This window comes from Columba livia, chromosome 5 (assembly GCF_036013475.1).
Source record: "Columba livia isolate bColLiv1 breed racing homer chromosome 5, bColLiv1.pat.W.v2, whole genome shotgun sequence".
NCBI lineage: Eukaryota > Metazoa > Chordata > Aves > Columbiformes > Columbidae > Columba > Columba livia.
In genome coordinates this window covers 16682757-16701212 of record NC_088606.1, presented here as the reverse complement: position 1 = coordinate 16701212, position 18456 = coordinate 16682757, and the positions used below count along the sequence as shown (strand labels likewise).

The following is an 18456-nucleotide window of genomic DNA, read 5'->3' as shown; positions in this document are numbered from 1 at the left end:
GTTCATTTTCAGTAACAAACCAAGTGAAGGCAGGGACAAGGAGAGGAAATGGTATGCAAATGGTATTAGTGGTTGCCTTTTATTGTAATTTTTCTTATTCCATGTTACTTTTGTTTCCATAGAAGAATATTGATACTAACATAGTAAACAGATAAGCCAGGTATTCTGTTGGTTAACATTGGTATGCTGTGAAGGATCTATGCAGTTGAGCATATCTGACATGCATTCAAAGGAAAGGGATATTCTTTTCTTCCAGAGATGATTCTGAAGTAATTTTAGTAAATGTGGGTGGAATTACTGGTAAATGCTTTATTTATTCTTTCCATTGCAGAATGTCAAACTCTTTTTGGGATAATTGTACCATTAGAAATAAGTTAAAATATGAGCATGTGAGGAAAAAATAGTCTAACAAAAGGCTATTTAAGCTTATTGTAGTGATTTTAAAGGTAGGGAACATTGGATGGATTATAATTACCTAAACCTAGTTGGGTAGGCAGGAGGATTCTGATGGTGTGCTCATAATGATTTTAATAGGAACGTAAATACAGATGAATTATCTGCTATTTTTTTATCTACTGTTTGAATTATTCTGCCAGAGAGCTGGAAATTTGCAAGATTGTGTCATCACTTCAGTGTGTTTATTATGTTAATTGTGTTATCTGGTTTGATTATCTGTCCACTCCAAGTTGAATGCCACCAATGGAGAAAATCTCATAATTTTGAGAGACATAACTGTGACTCTTCCTTAATTTCAATTAAGTAGCTAAATTCCATCTTACTTTCCAAAGTGAACATGAATCAAGTAAAGCACTCTTTTGTTTGACAGAACATGAATCAGCAACAGCTTGGAATTGAAGTAATTTATAGTTATTTGCTTGTTTACCTCAGAAAGCTGCCTTTGATGTATGTTTGCTACTGATGGATGAGAAAACAGCACTAGAGTCAGCTCTTTGACAATGTATCGCTGATGCATCTAACTGCATCAGTCTGAAGCAGATGTCCAAAACTACTTGAAAATATTTGAATAATGAACAGAGGGCAAACAAGCAAGGCTTTCCACTTTTGAGCTGTCTAAAAGCTCGCTTCAGTGAGGAGTAAGTTCATAGTTTTGTGTTCGTTTTCTAATTATTTTTCTCTTTTGAGTCACCGGGTCTTTTGAGGATGACAGCAATAATTTGGTAGAAATTTAGGGCTAGCTGTTTGAAGTCATTCTGAGGTCACAGTCAGATTTCCTTGCTCAGGAAGAAAGAACTGCTTCTACAGCTAAAGCTTCCAAGAGTTTCTAAAATTTCAGATATATTTTTCAGTGCTCACAATTTTGCCCTCATATTTTTCAAACTTAAATCAAGTTCAGCTTATTATATATGATACATAGCTACTCACTATATTTCTATAGATAAACTTTTCTTCCGTATGGTGGAAAATGCTGTGAGCAATAGTTTCCAACCCCTGGGTTCGGTCTCTTTATCTTTTTCTTTCCCTTTTTGTTTTTTTCTTGTGGCTTTTCATTCATTCACTGTACTTATGTACTGTACTTTAATTTATTCTGTACTCAGCATTCTTTACAATGTCTCTACTAGTCTCTACATTTGCATTTTCTGTGTGATTTTGGAAATGGTTGGTCAACTCATGTGCAAATAATGTTTTATGTACCATTTGTCTGTGATACAGTGATTGATGCAGCAACTTAGATTTTGTTGTTCTGGATCTTATAAACCTCTTCTAAAAAGTTTGAATTTTTTGGAAGATGACTCAAAAGTCCTACTTGTACTTTATGTCTTATAAGGTTATGGCTATTTCAGGCTTTTACTCTGTTCTTCAAAATAAGAAAAACTGTATGGTGTGTGTTTTTTGTTTTTTTGGGGGCTATTTTTTTTTTTTTCTATGAAACAATGCAGCTGTAGATAAATAGACCAGTAACAGTTGCTTTCCTAACTTTTAATACGCTTTTCCTAATGGTATGCAGAGGAATTCCTAATGGAATTAGCATAGCATAATTTGGTTCTAGCTGGTTGAAGATGCTCATAGCAAAGGTTGAGGTGAAGTGCTATCTCCTGTTAGAGTAGTCAATAAGTATTGAAAAAATAGAAAATGTTTTTAGACCTGCAAGTCCATTTTCTAAAGGAGAAGTTGAAAAGTACAAACACTGCTTTTTGGATCAAGAACCTTTAAATGTTTCTGAGAGGATACTCATTGACTTCAGCAACTATTAGATTATAGTTGCTATGAAAAAAATATGGAATTGATAAAAGATAGAATATGTTATAGTCGGCAAGAATGAGAATGCATGATAGAAAGACACACAGTTAAGTAATAAGTGGGAGCTATCGGACCTATTGTGTATAATACCTGTTGTGGTTGAGACGGACAAATGACATAGACCAAGTTCTTCCAGGATGAAAGTAGTAGATGCCATTTATTGCCACAAGTGCATTTTTATACAGTGTTACCAATTCATGTGTCTCTTCACTACTGGTTACAAGTTACAGCAGTAACATCTCATTGGCTATTTTTGCTATCATCAATGTTACTCTTCTACTCCCTTCTCTCTCACGGGTACATGCTTAACATCTCTGGATACTCCTTTACTCCCATTTTTCCCATGGGTAGGCCTTAATATCTTCAAGGCTAATTTCTGTTCCCATGCCCTCCATCAGGGATCCAAGGACCCACTGTAGTCCCCCACAAATACCTCACACTTATAAGACCCACAAATTGAAGAAGTCTCTAAGTAGATTTTAGTGCTTGTTAGGTCATTTGAAGGATTTATTTCTTTCATGCTGCAAATAGCTAATTCAGTGGATGAGACTACTGATACAAAAACATGACTGGAGAATGAAAAGGGATCCTATGTCTAAATTAGACTATAAGATAAATTTAGGTCAGCAGAAGTAATTTACCCTTCTAGAATTTGGTTAGCATCTGTGAATTTTTTTTCTTCTCACTTTCTGTGTGGAAAAATTACAGGCCTTGTACTTTTCCAGAAGACTTCTGATTTCATATAATGCATGCTGTGAAATGACAAATCTTGCTGAAAATGAAAATTATAAATTCTGAGTCAGTGAATGAGGACTGAGCAGAGGGAAAAATAACATCAGCTACTAGCTCATTTTTGTTATATTATCTAGGAACTGGAAATTGCATTATTGTGATCTTGAAGTGAAAAGACCGGATTTAATTTTAAAAATTTAAACTCCAAATAAAAACAACCAAGAATTCTACCCAGAGACCATACAAAATGCAGTGTGTGTTATAAGTCATGTAAGGAAGAGGAAACACTTATCTTCCAGGAGATAGTAACGTTGATACTAGAGTAATATTTGAGAGGAAAAACGTGTTCCTTTGAGGCACTTCTCATATTCTTGAAACTTTTCTTAAAATTAAAGGGAGAAAAACTTAATGTTTCCTCATAGTAATTAGTGTCTAAATGCACAGAAACTGATGATATTAGGAAGAATGAAGTGATTGTGTCATTATTGTGTCATTATAGTACATTTATTTTGGCTCTGGAACAAAAAGGTGTATATGTAAGAATTAGAAATCCTTTCTCTCTTTGACAGTTGTTCAGCAGGCAAACAGAAATAAGAAACTTGAGTTGACCAAGCTGATCCTGGTAAACAAGGTTACTATGTATACAGAACTACTGTGTAGCTAAATCTGGGGTTTCCGTTCTTACTTTAATTGCATTAGGATTTTCATGTGTAGTGGTGCATGTTCAGATATGTACTACAATCAGATTAATTTCTACTTTTTTAATATATAGATCATGTAGATTTTATTCAGATGTGCTGTAAAATGACTATAGGCGCAAATAACTGAAGAAAATGATCAGAATGAGAAAGTGGTTTTGAAAATGAGATTTTAATAGAAAACAGTTACCAATGTCAATTTGCAAGGAGAGGTTCATACTGTGATATTGTCAGGACTTCTGGCTTCTTGATCAGGTGTTACATTTTCAGCTTAGTTTTATTCTTTCTTACTTTCAGCAAAATTATAGAAGCTTGAAAATAAAGTTTCTTCTCTTCATTTGCTCTGGCTGGACAGGTAACAATGGGAGGGAAGTGTTAAAGGACAGAGCTGCTTAATTCTTATTGGCCCCATCAGAGTCTTGGACTTCCAGTCTGGTTTATATCTCTATTCTAGAATCTTTCAAATTATCATGATTTTCATATATATGAAGGCTTACATACAGAAATGTTATAGTGTATGACTACATGCAGAAAAAGGCCATTGGCTCCAAGGACAATTTAAACTAATTTTGAGGTTGTTACAGTTCTGACAGTGAAGAAAGTGAAGCATATAGCTTAGGAGCCCCAGTATTGTATTTTAATATGTAAGATGGGTCTATAATAAATAAGATCATTAATATGATGGTGTGTGTCTAAAAGAGTAACATTTTCTAAATTCTTGTACTGGCCTTTTTTGAGAAGGAAGCCTCTTTTTTTAGCAGTTATGGTACAATGCCAGAAATATAAGCGTGTATCTGATTTTAGAAACACATCCCAAACATCTTGGACATCTTTGCAGTTTTGAATCCTAGGGCAAATTATCAGATAAAACATCATTTTGATTCCACATCCTTTTATTTGTCATTTGCAACATGGTAGAGTATAACGTACAAATGATTTTGTACAGCACTTATAGTCTATGAAATCTCCCTGGTTTCAGGACTCTGGTAGTATTTGTACAGCTTGTGCTTCTCATTCTTTGTTCAACTGAGGCTCTTAAAGGAAGTAATTCTGATGAAATGACAGATCTTTCCATGGAACTGGGTCTGCTTATAATATACCTATTACAATACATGTCAAATAGATGTTCAGATGTTCCTGTTACGTAATTTATGTTTACAGAAGTATACTTGAAATGTAAGCATACATAAAATGAAATAAAAGCAAAGTCACTGCTTTACACTGGTATTAAGAAAGGATTGTACTTTTACAGAAAACACCAGATTATATTTTATCAAAGGAGTATTCACCTTGAAGTGAAATGAAGTTTAGTCTTAAAATCACAGCAATATTTTTGATTTCAAGACATTTGACTTTCTAGATTTTTTTTAACCTTTTTGTTACCAAAAGCCTGAAATTATACAATGACAAAAAAAAAAACAAACCACCAACAAACTTGTAAAGTGTTAGTTTTTACTTAGCAAGGACATAGAAAGAGTTTAATAATTGTTAAGTGTGTCTCCCTGTCTGTATAGTAAAGATCGCTATGTAAAAGTCTTTACAATAAAAGTACAGAAGATTCTCTAAGGAAGGCTTATGGGCCAAGCGCTTTTATTTTATTGACTGAAATATTTATCTGGATTTTTATTTGCCTTGGCAACCAGTATATTGTACGGGAGAACAGAAATCCTGGAAGGAGAATTAATATTGAATCATTCCGAATAGGCTAAGTCCTGTCAGACACTGAACTTTTATATAAATAGGAAATTAAGTTTAGGATTTATGAATCACAGTGACTGAATAGTTTAGATGTTTGGGGACCTCTGGAGGTCATTAGGACCAATGCCCTGCTCAAAGAGGGGCCAGCTGCCAAGTCTAATGTAATTTGGTGTTAGATCAGATTGCTCGAGACATTGTCCAGATGAGTTTTGAACATCTCCAAGGATCCCCAAACCACTGGGCACCCTTTTTCAGTGTTTGACAATGTTCTTGGTGAATTTATTTTTCCTAATACGTAATTAGTTATTGAATACTTTATTCCTTTTTTTTTGTCATGTTATTCTAATCCCTCCTTCAGTGAAACTGGTAATTTTTTCTCTTTTCAAGAAGTGCAGATTTAGACCAACACAAAGCATTTTGGGGTCTTGCACTGAAAATAATGTCACTTATGGGGGGTGTTGAGTTAACACTGTAATCCCCTGCAGCCACCCATCAGAACTTCTGGCTTTGTAAAACTAAGTTACACAAAGCACAGACTTCAGTGTTTGATTCAACAATCACTATTTAGCAAATAATTTTTGCTGAACTGATACAGTTAGCCACACTGCTAATGAAAATACAGTTTATAAACACAGTGCTTTAGTTAGAGTTTGGGTAAACACTGTACCTCAGCTGCCTTTACAATGCTCTACTCTGCTCCTGTCATCATGTTTTGCAGGCTAGTGCAAATGAAAGAGAGAGATGTAAATCTATCTTCTCCTTTTCAAACTCCTCTGTGGTAATATTCTCTTGGGGAACATTCAGTGACTAATCTTCTTCCTTCATGCTATAGAAGGAACTGTAGTCATTCATTCCCTTTCCAGATACAGGTTTTCCTAATTGAGTATTCAGGGACTCTTGAAGCATTTTTGGTTCTTATTTTGCAGAATCTGTTTTTAAAAATACTTTTAAAATGAAACTCAAATTGGATTTTTAAGCATCTAATTTAAGTAGTTAGTTTTTTTAAATATAAGAAATCTGTTTATTTGCCCTGAGCTTGTTGAAAGTTCGCAAACCTGGAAATACCTATCCTGAGTATGAGAAGCATAGAATAGTTGTGGTGGGAAGGGACCTCTGGAGATCATCTCGTCCACCTCCCTGCTCAAAGCAGTGTCAGTTAGAACAGTATATTCAGGGTCTTGTCCCAAACTTGGGATTTTGAATCCTAAGGATGGAGACTGCACCACCTGCCTGTGCAATTAATTCCAATATTTGAGTACTCGGACTTTGAAAAACTTTTTTTTTTTTTTTTTAAGGTTTAGAAGGAATTTTCTGTGTCCATTGCCTCTTGTCCTGTCACTGGGCACCACTGGAAAGAATCAACCTGCATCTTCTTTGCTTCCTCAGATCAGATTTTATACATATTAAACAAGTCTCCCAACCTTATCTTCTTGAGACAAACATGCCTGTTGTCTAAACTTCAGCTCAAATATTAGATGCTGTAATCCCATAGTAATTTCAGTGGTCCTTCAAGTTACTCACTCTTGCCTAAGTTTCTTCCGCTGAATAGAGAAGAATAATCTCATTCCTGTTGCTGCTGGGGACGTTCTTCCTGGTGCAGTCCAGGATGCTGTCAGCTGCCTTTGCCACAAGGACACATTGCTGGCTCCTGGTCAGCTTGGTGTCCACTGGAACCTCCAGGTCCTTTCCTACTGAGCTGCTTTCCAGTTGGCTTGCTCCAGCCTGTTCTGTACATGGGCTTATTCTTCCACAGCTGCAGGACTTGCATTTCAAAGATCGCCGTTGGTTTGTTTCTCCAGCTTGTTGAGGCAGCACAACCTTCTGGTCTGTCAACCCATCCTCCTGGTTTTATGTCACCTTCACAGTAGCTGAGGGTGCACTCTGTCCCATCGTCCAGGTCATTAATGAAAACGTTAAACAGTATTGCCCTGCTGCGTAGACCCTTGAGGTGAAGCACTAGTGGCCTGGCCATTGATCGCAACCATTTCAGCTCAGTAGTTCAGCCAGTTTTCAGTCCACATCACTTTCCATTTATCTGGCTTGTACTTCATCAATTTATTTATGAGGATATTATGGCAGAAGACGTCAAAAGCCTTGCTAAAATAAGTTAAACAACTTCTGCTGTCCAACACAGTTATCTCATCATAGAAAGCTGGCAGGTTGGTTGGTCAGGCATGACTGCAAATCCAGGCTGACTACTCCCAGTCACTTTTTTGCCCTTCATATGTTTGTGAATGGTTTTAGGAGGGTTTACTCTAGTTTCAAGGCAGTCAAATGTGTTGTAGACTTCATTTTTTAAGGGTAGAAAAAACAAGTAAATCCAAATGCAGGGGCTAGAGGGAGAGGCTTAGTGCTGCGCTTACGCTTCACGAGTACCAGTTCTTCAATGCACTGTGTAGCCAGAACAGCGTTGGTACCACAGCTGGGCTTGCAAAGCCAGCAAGTGTTGGGACAGGAGTGTTCAGGCATGAGAGCTGAGGATTCCCAGCTTTGTAAAGTCACTGGGATCTCCTGTAGGATGAACCCACAAGATGAATCCTGAAGTTTTATATTTAAATTATATTATCTATATGGATTTTGCTGGCACAAAAGAGGTTGAGCTAAATTGCCTCTAAGTATAGGGTTCTGTTGAATTCTTCTATAGTTAGCACTGTTAATAAAGGAATAGCACTTTGCTTACATTAAGCTTACTGTGACTATGAAGAAAAGACTTAGCATTTGTTCTAATATATTTATTAGTACAAAAATGTATAAATCTGAGCATTTAACAGTAATTCACTATAATCCTGAAGTCTGTAATATTTAAAGAAAATCTATGGTGCAGCTTCTTTGGTAGAAACATAAGAAAAATCTTCCACAGTTGGAAAATTACAGGCTGTGTAGGTGTTGAAATGCCTCCTGCTTCACATTCTTAATTGGCAGCAAGCCAGATACTGAGCGTTTCTTGTTTAAAGAGAAATGCTCCCATTTTCTTTACATTTCTGATGGAAAAACATTGCATTTTGATTGCATTTTTTACCAGTTAGGATTGCTTCCATCTTGATACGAAGTGACTGAAGTTTTCATTTAAATAGCTTCCCCAAGTTACCTTGACATTTTGTATTATTGCTGGACAATACAAAGGTGCATATCTTTTCCTTGCAAGTCATATCATAAGAAGTTTTGGGCCTCATCCACCTGGTGACCCTTTCCACTCTGGGAGCTCTAGATTCCTCAGTTCTGCTTTAAAGCTTTGTTGGAATTAGTATGCGACAATCAGAGAAATCTTCCATAAACATGAAAGGCTTCAGTATTCATGGCTTTAAATTAGATAACAACATGGTTTTGAATTATGCAAAAATATTGCATGCTGTAAATAGATCAGTTATTAATCATTAATTTAAGTCAGTTTTCAGTAATTAACAGAATACTGTCCTTTTACTGAGTTTATACGTTATCAGGAGACGTGTTTTATTGACCGTGCACATATATGTACACCAAATAAGATTGAAGGGATGATGATATTAAAATTGTGCTAAATTCTGTATTCTCATTCATTCTTGCTGGTTTTGAATGGCACTAAAAAGGGCTTTGGTGTAGCTTTGCCCTGTCAAAACTTGTCATCATTCTTGTGTTTACAGACAACACTTTAAAAATTATAGAGGGGTGTCTATGGTAACTAGCCAGAAAATTGGTTCCTAATACTTTTTGTGAAAATCACATCACTTTAATTTTACATCAGTAGCAGTCTTAACAGAGGATTTAAAAACTACAAAAATACTGATACATTTTCTCAGTTAGTATACATGCTGTATTTAAAAAACATGCAGTATTGGATTAGTAATTTTCCATATTCCTAAAGTAAGGTATATACGAAGAGAAAAATACAACCCATATTCAAAAAATACAAGAAAAAGTGATTAATTTTATGCTCTGCCAAGCCTTTTGCTCTTGACCTTGAAATTATGTATCTTAATTTTTTTTCAGCCTGTTGAGTTTTTGTTGTTGTTTTCTGAAGTGTTTGCTATTATACTGTGATATTGTGAATTTCAGTGTATTTGTTTTACATCTGTGGCGAGCTCCTCCCTCAGCTGTAGTTTTTGTTCACTTTTTATTGTTGTAAATGTGTAGCACAATAAAGGTGAAGTCTCTGCTCTGGGAATGATTCCCAGATTGTGCTCAGTGAGTCAGAATGTTGCAGTCCTAATGGCAGCCATGTGTGATAACCTCAATGCAGTGTTCGCAGCTTTCTGTTCACTTGTTACTCATTTTAGAACTTGTGATAACTTTTCTGTTTGGGTTCTTATATTTGTAATATTAAAGTGTATATAGTCCATTAAAAAAACACAAAAAAAACTAGGCAAAAATATCTGGCATTAGTGGTGTGTAGCACCCATGTAAAACAGTTGTTGCCATGACTAAGTTTGTGATGGATCGTTCTTGATTACTGTGTAACTCCAGGAAGTAGGAATGTTTAATTTTGTCCCAAGTTAGTTATATTATTTATGTGTTATTATAACTCAAGCGTTTCTAAAGATGTTAATTCAAGTTCAGATTGGACAGTAGGAAAAGATTTTCACTGAGAGGGTGGTTGGTCCCTGGAACAGGCTCTGCAGAGTCACAGCACCAAGCCTGTCACTGTTCAAGGAGCCTCTGGATAAGGATGCTCTTAGTGACACGGTTTAGTGTTATGTAGTCCTGTATGGAGCAGGGAGTTGGACTCGATGGTCTTTATGGGCCCCTTCCAATTTGAAATATTCAATGATCCTAATATATTACTAGATGAGAAACAAATGGGACTATTTGCATTCATCAATATGAATGCCTGTAGGACTAAAGCTTGAAGTTGTTTCTGTGGGCAGGATCCATCATTTCCTTACCCCTGCAGGTGCATGCAGGAGGGCCAGTCTTTGTGTCCACCTTTACAGGTGGTAGAGGGAAACAGGCACTTTGGGACACTCTCCATCTCATCTTTTTAGACTGAGATAAATTGCTCTTTATTGAGTCCTGTTTCTTTTCATTGATTTTGAAGGAAAGTTATCTTAGAGGCAGATACACGCAATCTAAGATTAGGTTACTTCTAGCATATATGCTTTAGACACATGCTTTCAAATTAGAAGCACTTTCTGTTATTCTGTACAAAAAATGAGACATATCTGCCATAGCAAGATTTACACTTCTGGAAGGGGAAGTTTTTTTCTGGCAGAGGTTTTCCAATGTGAAGACCCTTATACAGAGGGCTAACTTGTGGTTGGTGAGTTAGATAATTGCACCTATCTGCTGAATGGAAACCTTACACAGAAGTGAACTGAGATGTGTGTAACTCTCCACCTTGCAAACAGAATTTGAATTCCTGCCTTCCAGCGTGTACTTAATCTTCCAGAATTTACTGCCTTCTAACACAAAAAATTATCTTTGTGACGATAGTGAAGAATACTTTCTTTCAAAAATACACTAAAATTGCAGTTTGCTAAACATGAATAGGTTAATGGTGATACATAATTGTTTGAATATTTTCACTGGGAAATTATAGAGTGCAAAGAAAAATATCTTTATAGTAGAATATTACAATGTTTCTGTTGAGGTATTGTGGTTGCTGTTGATTTTAACCAAAGCTTTTACTTTTGCCTCTTGCTTATTATACAAACATATCCTCTTTTTTAAAAGCACATTTGTATGCATTTAACAAAATGGATCTGAATTGGCCTGCTTGAATGTACGTATAATTTCATTTGGTCTTCTGAAAGATGTTAATGCTGATGATGGTGTAGAGCATTAATGAAATGAGTAAAGATCTTTTCAGCTCTGAATGCTTCAGGAAGGCTTTGTGTCTTAACTGTGAATTCCTTAAATATATTTCAGAGACAGAACAAAAATGAAAGGTGGTTGTGCAAATCTACTGTCCTGTGACCAATTTATGTACCTAGTCCTCTTCTTGAGCTCATATGTTTCACTAAGAAAACTTGGAGCGATGAGGGGATGGGGAGTGGTATAGGGAAGTATTTAAAAGTAGTTTTACTATAATTTTCTCTTAAAATGATAGGTATAATGATATTGTACATTTAATTGCAATGCCACGCTAACAGAAGTGCTTGCATGTGTACAGTTGAGCTTTGTGTGCTTATTTAAAAAAAAGCTGCTTAGCTGTTGGAACAAATCTGAATTTGCTTAGCAAAATGGATTTTATGCACTTAAACAGGAAAAAAGAATATGGTAATGTTTAGTTTTATTTTTTATTTTGGCAACCAGACTCTTTCTGATTCCGTTCTAGAAGGTTATCCACTTGGGTAGCTTTTGTTTTCATCTTATGCCTTTTCTTCATTGCTGCTTACCGTTTCCCTCCCATCCTGCTGTTTTTATCTTTTTCAGTTGTGGGATACCATTGAAAGAGATGGGATGAGGAGAAATGTACAAGATCTGTAGTCTAACCAATTTTTTGCATCCTTCTTTAGTCATGTTTGTCAATATACATCTGAGTATACATCTGACTGTTTTCCTTACAAAAAGGGGAAAAAATTGTAGATTTCTGTTAAAATGGTGTACAAATGTACTTTTTACTTGTATTGTTATAATATAAAAGCTTCCATGAAAACACTGCCTTGATCATCCTGTACGAAAAGATCTTTCAAACATTTTATGTTTTTTTCCAAAACTACACTAAAAATTAGAACATTCTATATTAGAAATGATACATAAAGGCTTTTATGGTTGATATTGTTTTAACGTTGTTTTCTACTACATATTATATAAAAAAGTAATGCCTCTCTTGACTTATTATATGAATAACCTAGGTAGTTTGTGTTTTGTTTGTTTTTTAAATGAAAACTGTGAGCTTATAACCATCCTAGAGAGTAATATATTGTATGTATATATATATTTGTAAGTTCTGGCCAGGATATCCAAGGAACAAGTGTGGTGGCAAATCTTCCAGTCCTGATGCGACAGAATCCTGCAGAAACACTTCGTCGAGTTTTACCAAAAATCAGAGTAAGTCAAACGTGATGAGGTCTGAATGCATCTTTTCCTGCCAGTAAAAGTATTTTAGCAAAAGTAAAAAAAAAAAATACCACTTCTATTATGAAGGTGCTCCCTGTGAGATGTATGTCCAGCAGATCTTCCACATTAATTCACTGAATTTATGAAGTATTGCAGGTATTATTTTTTTTTTTTTAAATGTTACAACAGGAAAAGAAAGCAGAACTAATAGTATTTACATATTCTAAAGATTTACCAGTGTTCTGACAGCTGTTTGAGAACTATTTTGAGGACCAGCTGATCACAATGGTTCATTTTTATGTTCTTAGTCACCTCCCGTCCAAATGTTAAGATTTTCATGCTGCTCTCCAGAAAAGTATATTTTTAGCTGGCTGAAGTTTCACATGCTGCCCTCCAGAGTTTTATTAAGTCACTGCTAGCTGTGGTAGATGCATGCTGGTCATGTAACGTTATACACTTGTTTTCCATACAGATGTGTTTGTATAAAGGATAGCTGGGTTTGTTTAACCTGGAGAAGCCTCTGAGAAGACCTTCTAGCAGCCTTTCAGTACTTAAAAAGGGCCTACAAGAAAGCTGTAGAGGGACTTTTTACAAGGACATGTAGTGATAGGACAAGGGGTAATGGCTTTAAACTTAAAGAGTTTAGATTTAGGTTAGATATAAGGAATAAATTCTTCACCATGAGGGTGATGAGGCACTGGAACAGGCCCCATCCCTGAAAGTACTCAGGGCCAGGCTGCTTGGGGCTTTGAGCAACCTGGTTTAGTGGAAGGCAGGGGGTTGGAACTAGATGATTTTTAAGGGCCCTTCCAACCCAAACCATTCTGTGATTCTCTGAAATACCCGAAGGGAGGATGTAAAGAGGATGGAGCCAGGTTCTTTTCAGTGGTGCCCAGGTGACAGGGCAAGAGGCAGTGGGTACAAACTGAAACACTGGCGGTTTCTTCTGAATATCAGGAAACACTTTTTCTCTGTGAAGGTGACCGAGGACTGGCACAGATGGCCCACAGAGGTAGTGGTCTCTTTCCTTGGAGGTATTCAAAAGCTGTCTGGACATGTTCTGGCTCTAGGTCACCATGCTTGAGGAGGAGGATTGGACAAAATTACCTCCAGAGGACCATTTGAACCTCAGCCATTCTGTGATTCTGTGAATAACAGGCATCACCTTTCAATTTCATATTATCTCCTGAAACTTCTGTGATCCCAGGAGGCTCCTGTTTCTTAAGAGGAGCTGTTCCAACTTTTATCTAATTATTTTAATTCAGCAAATGGCTAAGAAATAGCTGTCCTCAGAACTGAGGGCTAGTATAGACTTTAAAGTACTTCTAGTTGTCGTGTTCTGTGTTAAAAGATGCAGGTCAAGAGGCATTTTGTTTAAATATATATGTGCGTAAAAAAGAATCTTTGAGAAAAAGAATGACTTGAAGTTACAAAGTAATCGCAAACCCTTTAACTTACACCAAGTTTCTACAGTTACTACCATGGGTTATTCTGACCTTCATAATGCCTTATTTCTTAAACCAACCTACTGGCTTCAAGAAAAGGGTTTATTTTTAATTTTCTGTTTAGCATACGGAATCCATTTGGGTCTCTGGTCTTTCTGCTTTGAGAGGAAAGTTCTTCCTGAAATGAAGGAGTAATAAGAAACACTGTCTGTTTGTTTGTTTGGTTGCTTGGTTTTGGTTTTTCTTTCGTTTTTACACTTATTTGCGAGGGGGTATAGAAGTGGTAGTCTTTGCCTCTCCGTCTTTAATAAAAAGTTAATATGGGAATACAATTTTTTATTCTAGTCTTAGGTTTTTTGTATAGGGATGGAGAAAAGAATTAAAAGGATGATCAGAGCCTAGGGCCTGGAAAATACAGTGAGATTTGGAGCTGGAGTTGGGAGTTGGAGCTCTGTGTGTGTAGATCAGGCGGTACTTAATTACTTTTTATAAAGTGTCTTCCTGCATAATAATAATGGACATTCCACTGAAAACAGTATATGAAGAAAGAAGAATTAGGAATTGAAGACAAAATTAGAAATGAAGCAGACAATTTTAATAATAAATCTAATCAATCTTTGAGCAACTGAGAAAAGTAGCATGTTTTTCGTCTTTCAGTGTCATTTAAATCCAAATCGAATACTTTCCTAGATGATAAATTAAATGAAACTTAATGTGCTTAGGGCAGGGGAAAAAAGAGCGAAATATAATTAGGTCAGTCTAAATTTAAGTGTTCCTTTAAGGTTTAAGCTTTATCAATTAAAACTTTCTGGAATGTATGTAAGCTAAATTTCTTTCTGTGGATATACTCTTACGAAGCAGGTTCTTCAGTGGTGGTCCGTTATCTAATATTTATCCAATCTCTAATAGAAGAACAGTTCTTTTGTACCCAGGTTCACTGCACTTTTAACAGTATTTGGCCTATTTCTTTTTTCTTATCCTTTTATTTATGGAGGAATAGTCCTCTAATGGAAACTGTTATATATAAAGGCATAATCAAACTCAACTGCGGTTAAAGTCTTGCAAATGTATTCTGGTATTGCATAGAAATAAGCTGACTTAAATTACTGCACTTGGTTTCACTTCTGTAGGTTAGGAAAAATCATTTTGAAATCAAATTTGCACATGAAAAATGAACTGTACAGTAGTTTCAGGGTGCTATTTATCTGAAAGTATTGTTACCATATAACTGGGAACAGAAAACAGTGTACTTATTTAGCATACTTGAAGAAACCCAAAAGCAAAAATAAATACTGTTTTTATCAGAGCTGGGTATATGCAAATTCCTTATCAGACCTTAAAACCTAATTAAATAAAAATTATATCAAAGACCCTGTATATGTTTGACATAAGTGTTTCAGGTCTGAGATGGGCAAAATAAAACACACAATACACCAATAAACATGTCAGATCTAACTAATTATTAAATTAAGTGTCAGTATTTTGGTTACACTAAAAAAACATATAAGTTTTATGTAATTTAGATGGTAATTTAGGAATGAGATTGTGAAATATTTTTTAAAATTGTACAGTTAAAAAGAAGTGACATCCTTGTATGCGTTCTTTTGCATAGAGATCCCCGCTCTCTGGATTTCTGCATGCACCTCCTCATGAACCTTGGAAGTCATTGGAATGCAGGTTTAGGGAAGGCTTAGACATTCTTCTCAGCATTTCTGGTTGTGCACCAAATGGCTTCTCACAAATGATGTTGGCTGTATTTTCCCTGTTGTCCATCCTTGGGCACTGCCACCGGCAGCAGTGGACGGAGATTGCAGGTGTCAGTCTCGTTGACTAAAAAGAGATTTTTCCAAATGCTGTGATTGTAGAAAACTATGGCTACTCTTGTGAAGCATAAACATCAAGCCTTCTTTGGTTCTGTCTGATTAGTTCCAAACTCATCACAGTTACTTTTTTTTCCCTAATATATTAGTCTCCTCTTGAAAGCTTTTCTTTTTTTTACCCACAGTTGATTTTATAGTTTAAGAAGAGGTGGACTGATTTTCACCTTCTTACACCTCACATTGATTTTTAAGGTCTATCCTCATTGTATCTTAGAGCTTCTGTAATCTCCATTATTTCTGTGTCTTTCTATTCCTAAATAAAGATTTCTGGCATGCCATCAGTTACTAAAACAATTGACTGTGTCTCTGCTTGCAGCATTCTTTCAAGAGACATCTGTTGCTGCAGGACATAAGTCCATTAAAGTAGAGGTGAATTTTCTGTTTTCCAATTCATGGAATAAGCCAGTCTTTCTAAATTTTGCCAGCTTTGGTGCCTGAGTGTAAGTCGTAGACATTAGGATAGTTTTAGAAGATGTCAGTGTCCTTAAATTCCATTAAAATGCTTGTCTGAGTAAGATAGACAGGAAAATAAATATATTTCTATTAAGTACATTTAAGTCACTCGACTTCAGTGAAATTGGAATGAGAAGGGGAGACCCGTATGCTTTCCTGTGTGGAACTGTACGGTTCTGAGTGCAAACATCAATGCAGGCAGGTGTGTGAGCAATCTAGAAATTCACATTTCAATGTCTCCCGAGGTCCATGAGGAGGCACATCCAGAGAATGTGTTCACACACATGATTATGCAGAGTTGTGTGGATCTGTGGAGGAGACTATTTGGAAACTTTATTTGATGGTAAGTAACCCTGTTTGCATTGCATACAGAGCGAATATGTACATAAAATTGAATTCAGCTGCATTATGTTCTGATCCGCAGTGGTGTCTTAGCATCTTCAGTGCATAGATAGTTCTTTTGATTATTTTGGGGATGTATTTTTGAACAAATGTAGGCCAAAATCCCAGAACAGTATGCACAGGTATTCTGATCCCAGAAACATTCCAGTTACAAAACTGGTGGGTGTCCTTATTCTTAGCTGTGGCTGTTGTAATAGCAATGGAGGCACAAGGCCAGAGACAGGCTGTGGAAATAACAAGAGGATGGTTTCCATGGCTATTGGATGAAAATATTTTATTACATCTGAACCTTGTTCCTTTTTTCATTTGGGGATGTCAGGGCACAGAGAATGCTGTTACAAATATACACAGCTGTAAATTAAGACAGCTCGTTAGAGATAATTCATGATTCTCTTTGAAATCACATAAACTAAAAATTACACATTTGCACACATGAACTGGTTCACATTTGTGTATTGAAAACTTCATGGTGTTTTACTTTGAAGTAAGCTTGATCTACTAAATTTCTCAGATGTTCTCTGCAAACTGCATTTTCTCTGCATAATTCCTATTCTACATAATACTTATGTGCATAGTGGATATTTTATTAGTCTGGTCTAGGTTGATTTAAAAAAAATTAAAAGATCAGCTTCTTTTTTAATGTAATCTGAGAAAACATTGTTTATTTGATGCACTTCAAAAAAATAAATGAAAAAAAAAAGAAATGAATATATGAAATATTGAATAGAAAGTATGGGCTTTAAACTTTCACTGAGTTTTGAACCACGGAGTGTAGTGCTTTAGTGGTAGAATAGTGCACCTTATTTTGTCATGAGATACATTTAGAGAAGTAAACAAGTGGTATTTTCACCTAGCTGGTATGTACATATTTACAAGGAATACTATATCATAGATTGCATCCTGCAATCTCTTTGGTATGTATATAAATCTGATTTTTTTTGTTTGTTTGTTTCATTCAAAAAATCTAGTAATAATTCATTCCTGTATTACCTTTGTTTAACTTTTGATCTGATGTTTTTAAAGACAGCCTAATTCTTATATTCTTAAATATTAAAGCTAAGTACTAATAAATGCTGAGTTACCTGGATAAATATTCTAGTACATCTTGCTTTATTTTTAAGACTACAACTGTATATATATATATATATACACATATACATTTTTATCTGTGCTGCATGTCAGTTGGCAAGGGATGAAATCTAAATTGCCTTCTGCTACTTTTGTATCATTCACTGGATGAATGAAATATTTATTTTTAATTCATGTGCATAAACAGCAGAAGTACAGTTTTTGGCTTGTCTGTTTTTACATCTCATTTTATAAATCAGAAAAATCCACGCATATGTATTAATGAAGCTGGAAGTCACCAAAAATGTTACAATTAACTATATTTTCCTTAAAAAGTTAATGCCATGGTAGAAGAGATTTGAATATCTCTGAGTAATTGCTGTTAAGAGAAAATATTTTTACAGCTGATATTGTAGTTTACCCAGGTTGTTACATATTCACTCTTAAAAGTGAATGTAAAAATTTGAATATTCTTTCGGTACATTATTACCTCATGCTCTAAATTGATATAATTTGTAATTATACAGGAGGTGCTACATGTTGCAGGAGTGGAAATGCAGTTAACAGCTGCTGTTTCGTTTTTGACGGTTCTGCAAGAGGAGTCGGTGTCCATCCATACGTACTCCCACTCCTTCCTACACATCATTCTCCAGCACCTGGAACACAGAGATGCAGGTCAGGGCTGTGCAGCTGTGCTGGTGACTGGTTACTTCTATACGTGTTGTTTCCTTAGTGACTGTGCAATATTGTGTAAAACAGTGAGTGCAGTTACTGGTACTTGATATCTAGCCTTGCATGAATTACAATATTTTTGCATGCTGACCACTTCCATACTGATATTTAAAC

General features: G+C 35.7%; 1 protein-coding gene across 8 annotated transcripts in view; it reads left to right on the top strand.

The window, feature by feature from the left end:
* Nucleotides 1–18456, top strand: part of PPP4R4 (protein phosphatase 4 regulatory subunit 4) — a 70670-nt gene that overhangs the window by 14069 nt on the left and 38145 nt on the right. For 6 of the 8 annotated variants that reach the window (XM_065063581.1, XM_065063584.1, XM_065063583.1 and 3 more), the window contains exons 3-4: nucleotides 12251–12353; nucleotides 18138–18285. In XM_065063581.1, the coding sequence (XP_064919653.1) occupies nucleotides 12251–12353; nucleotides 18138–18285 (251 nt within the window). Of the gene's footprint in view, nucleotides 1–12250; nucleotides 12354–16385; nucleotides 16484–18137; nucleotides 18286–18456 lie in introns of those variants that run through there. The other 2 variants (XM_065063586.1, XM_065063585.1) reach the window with 2 other exon arrangements.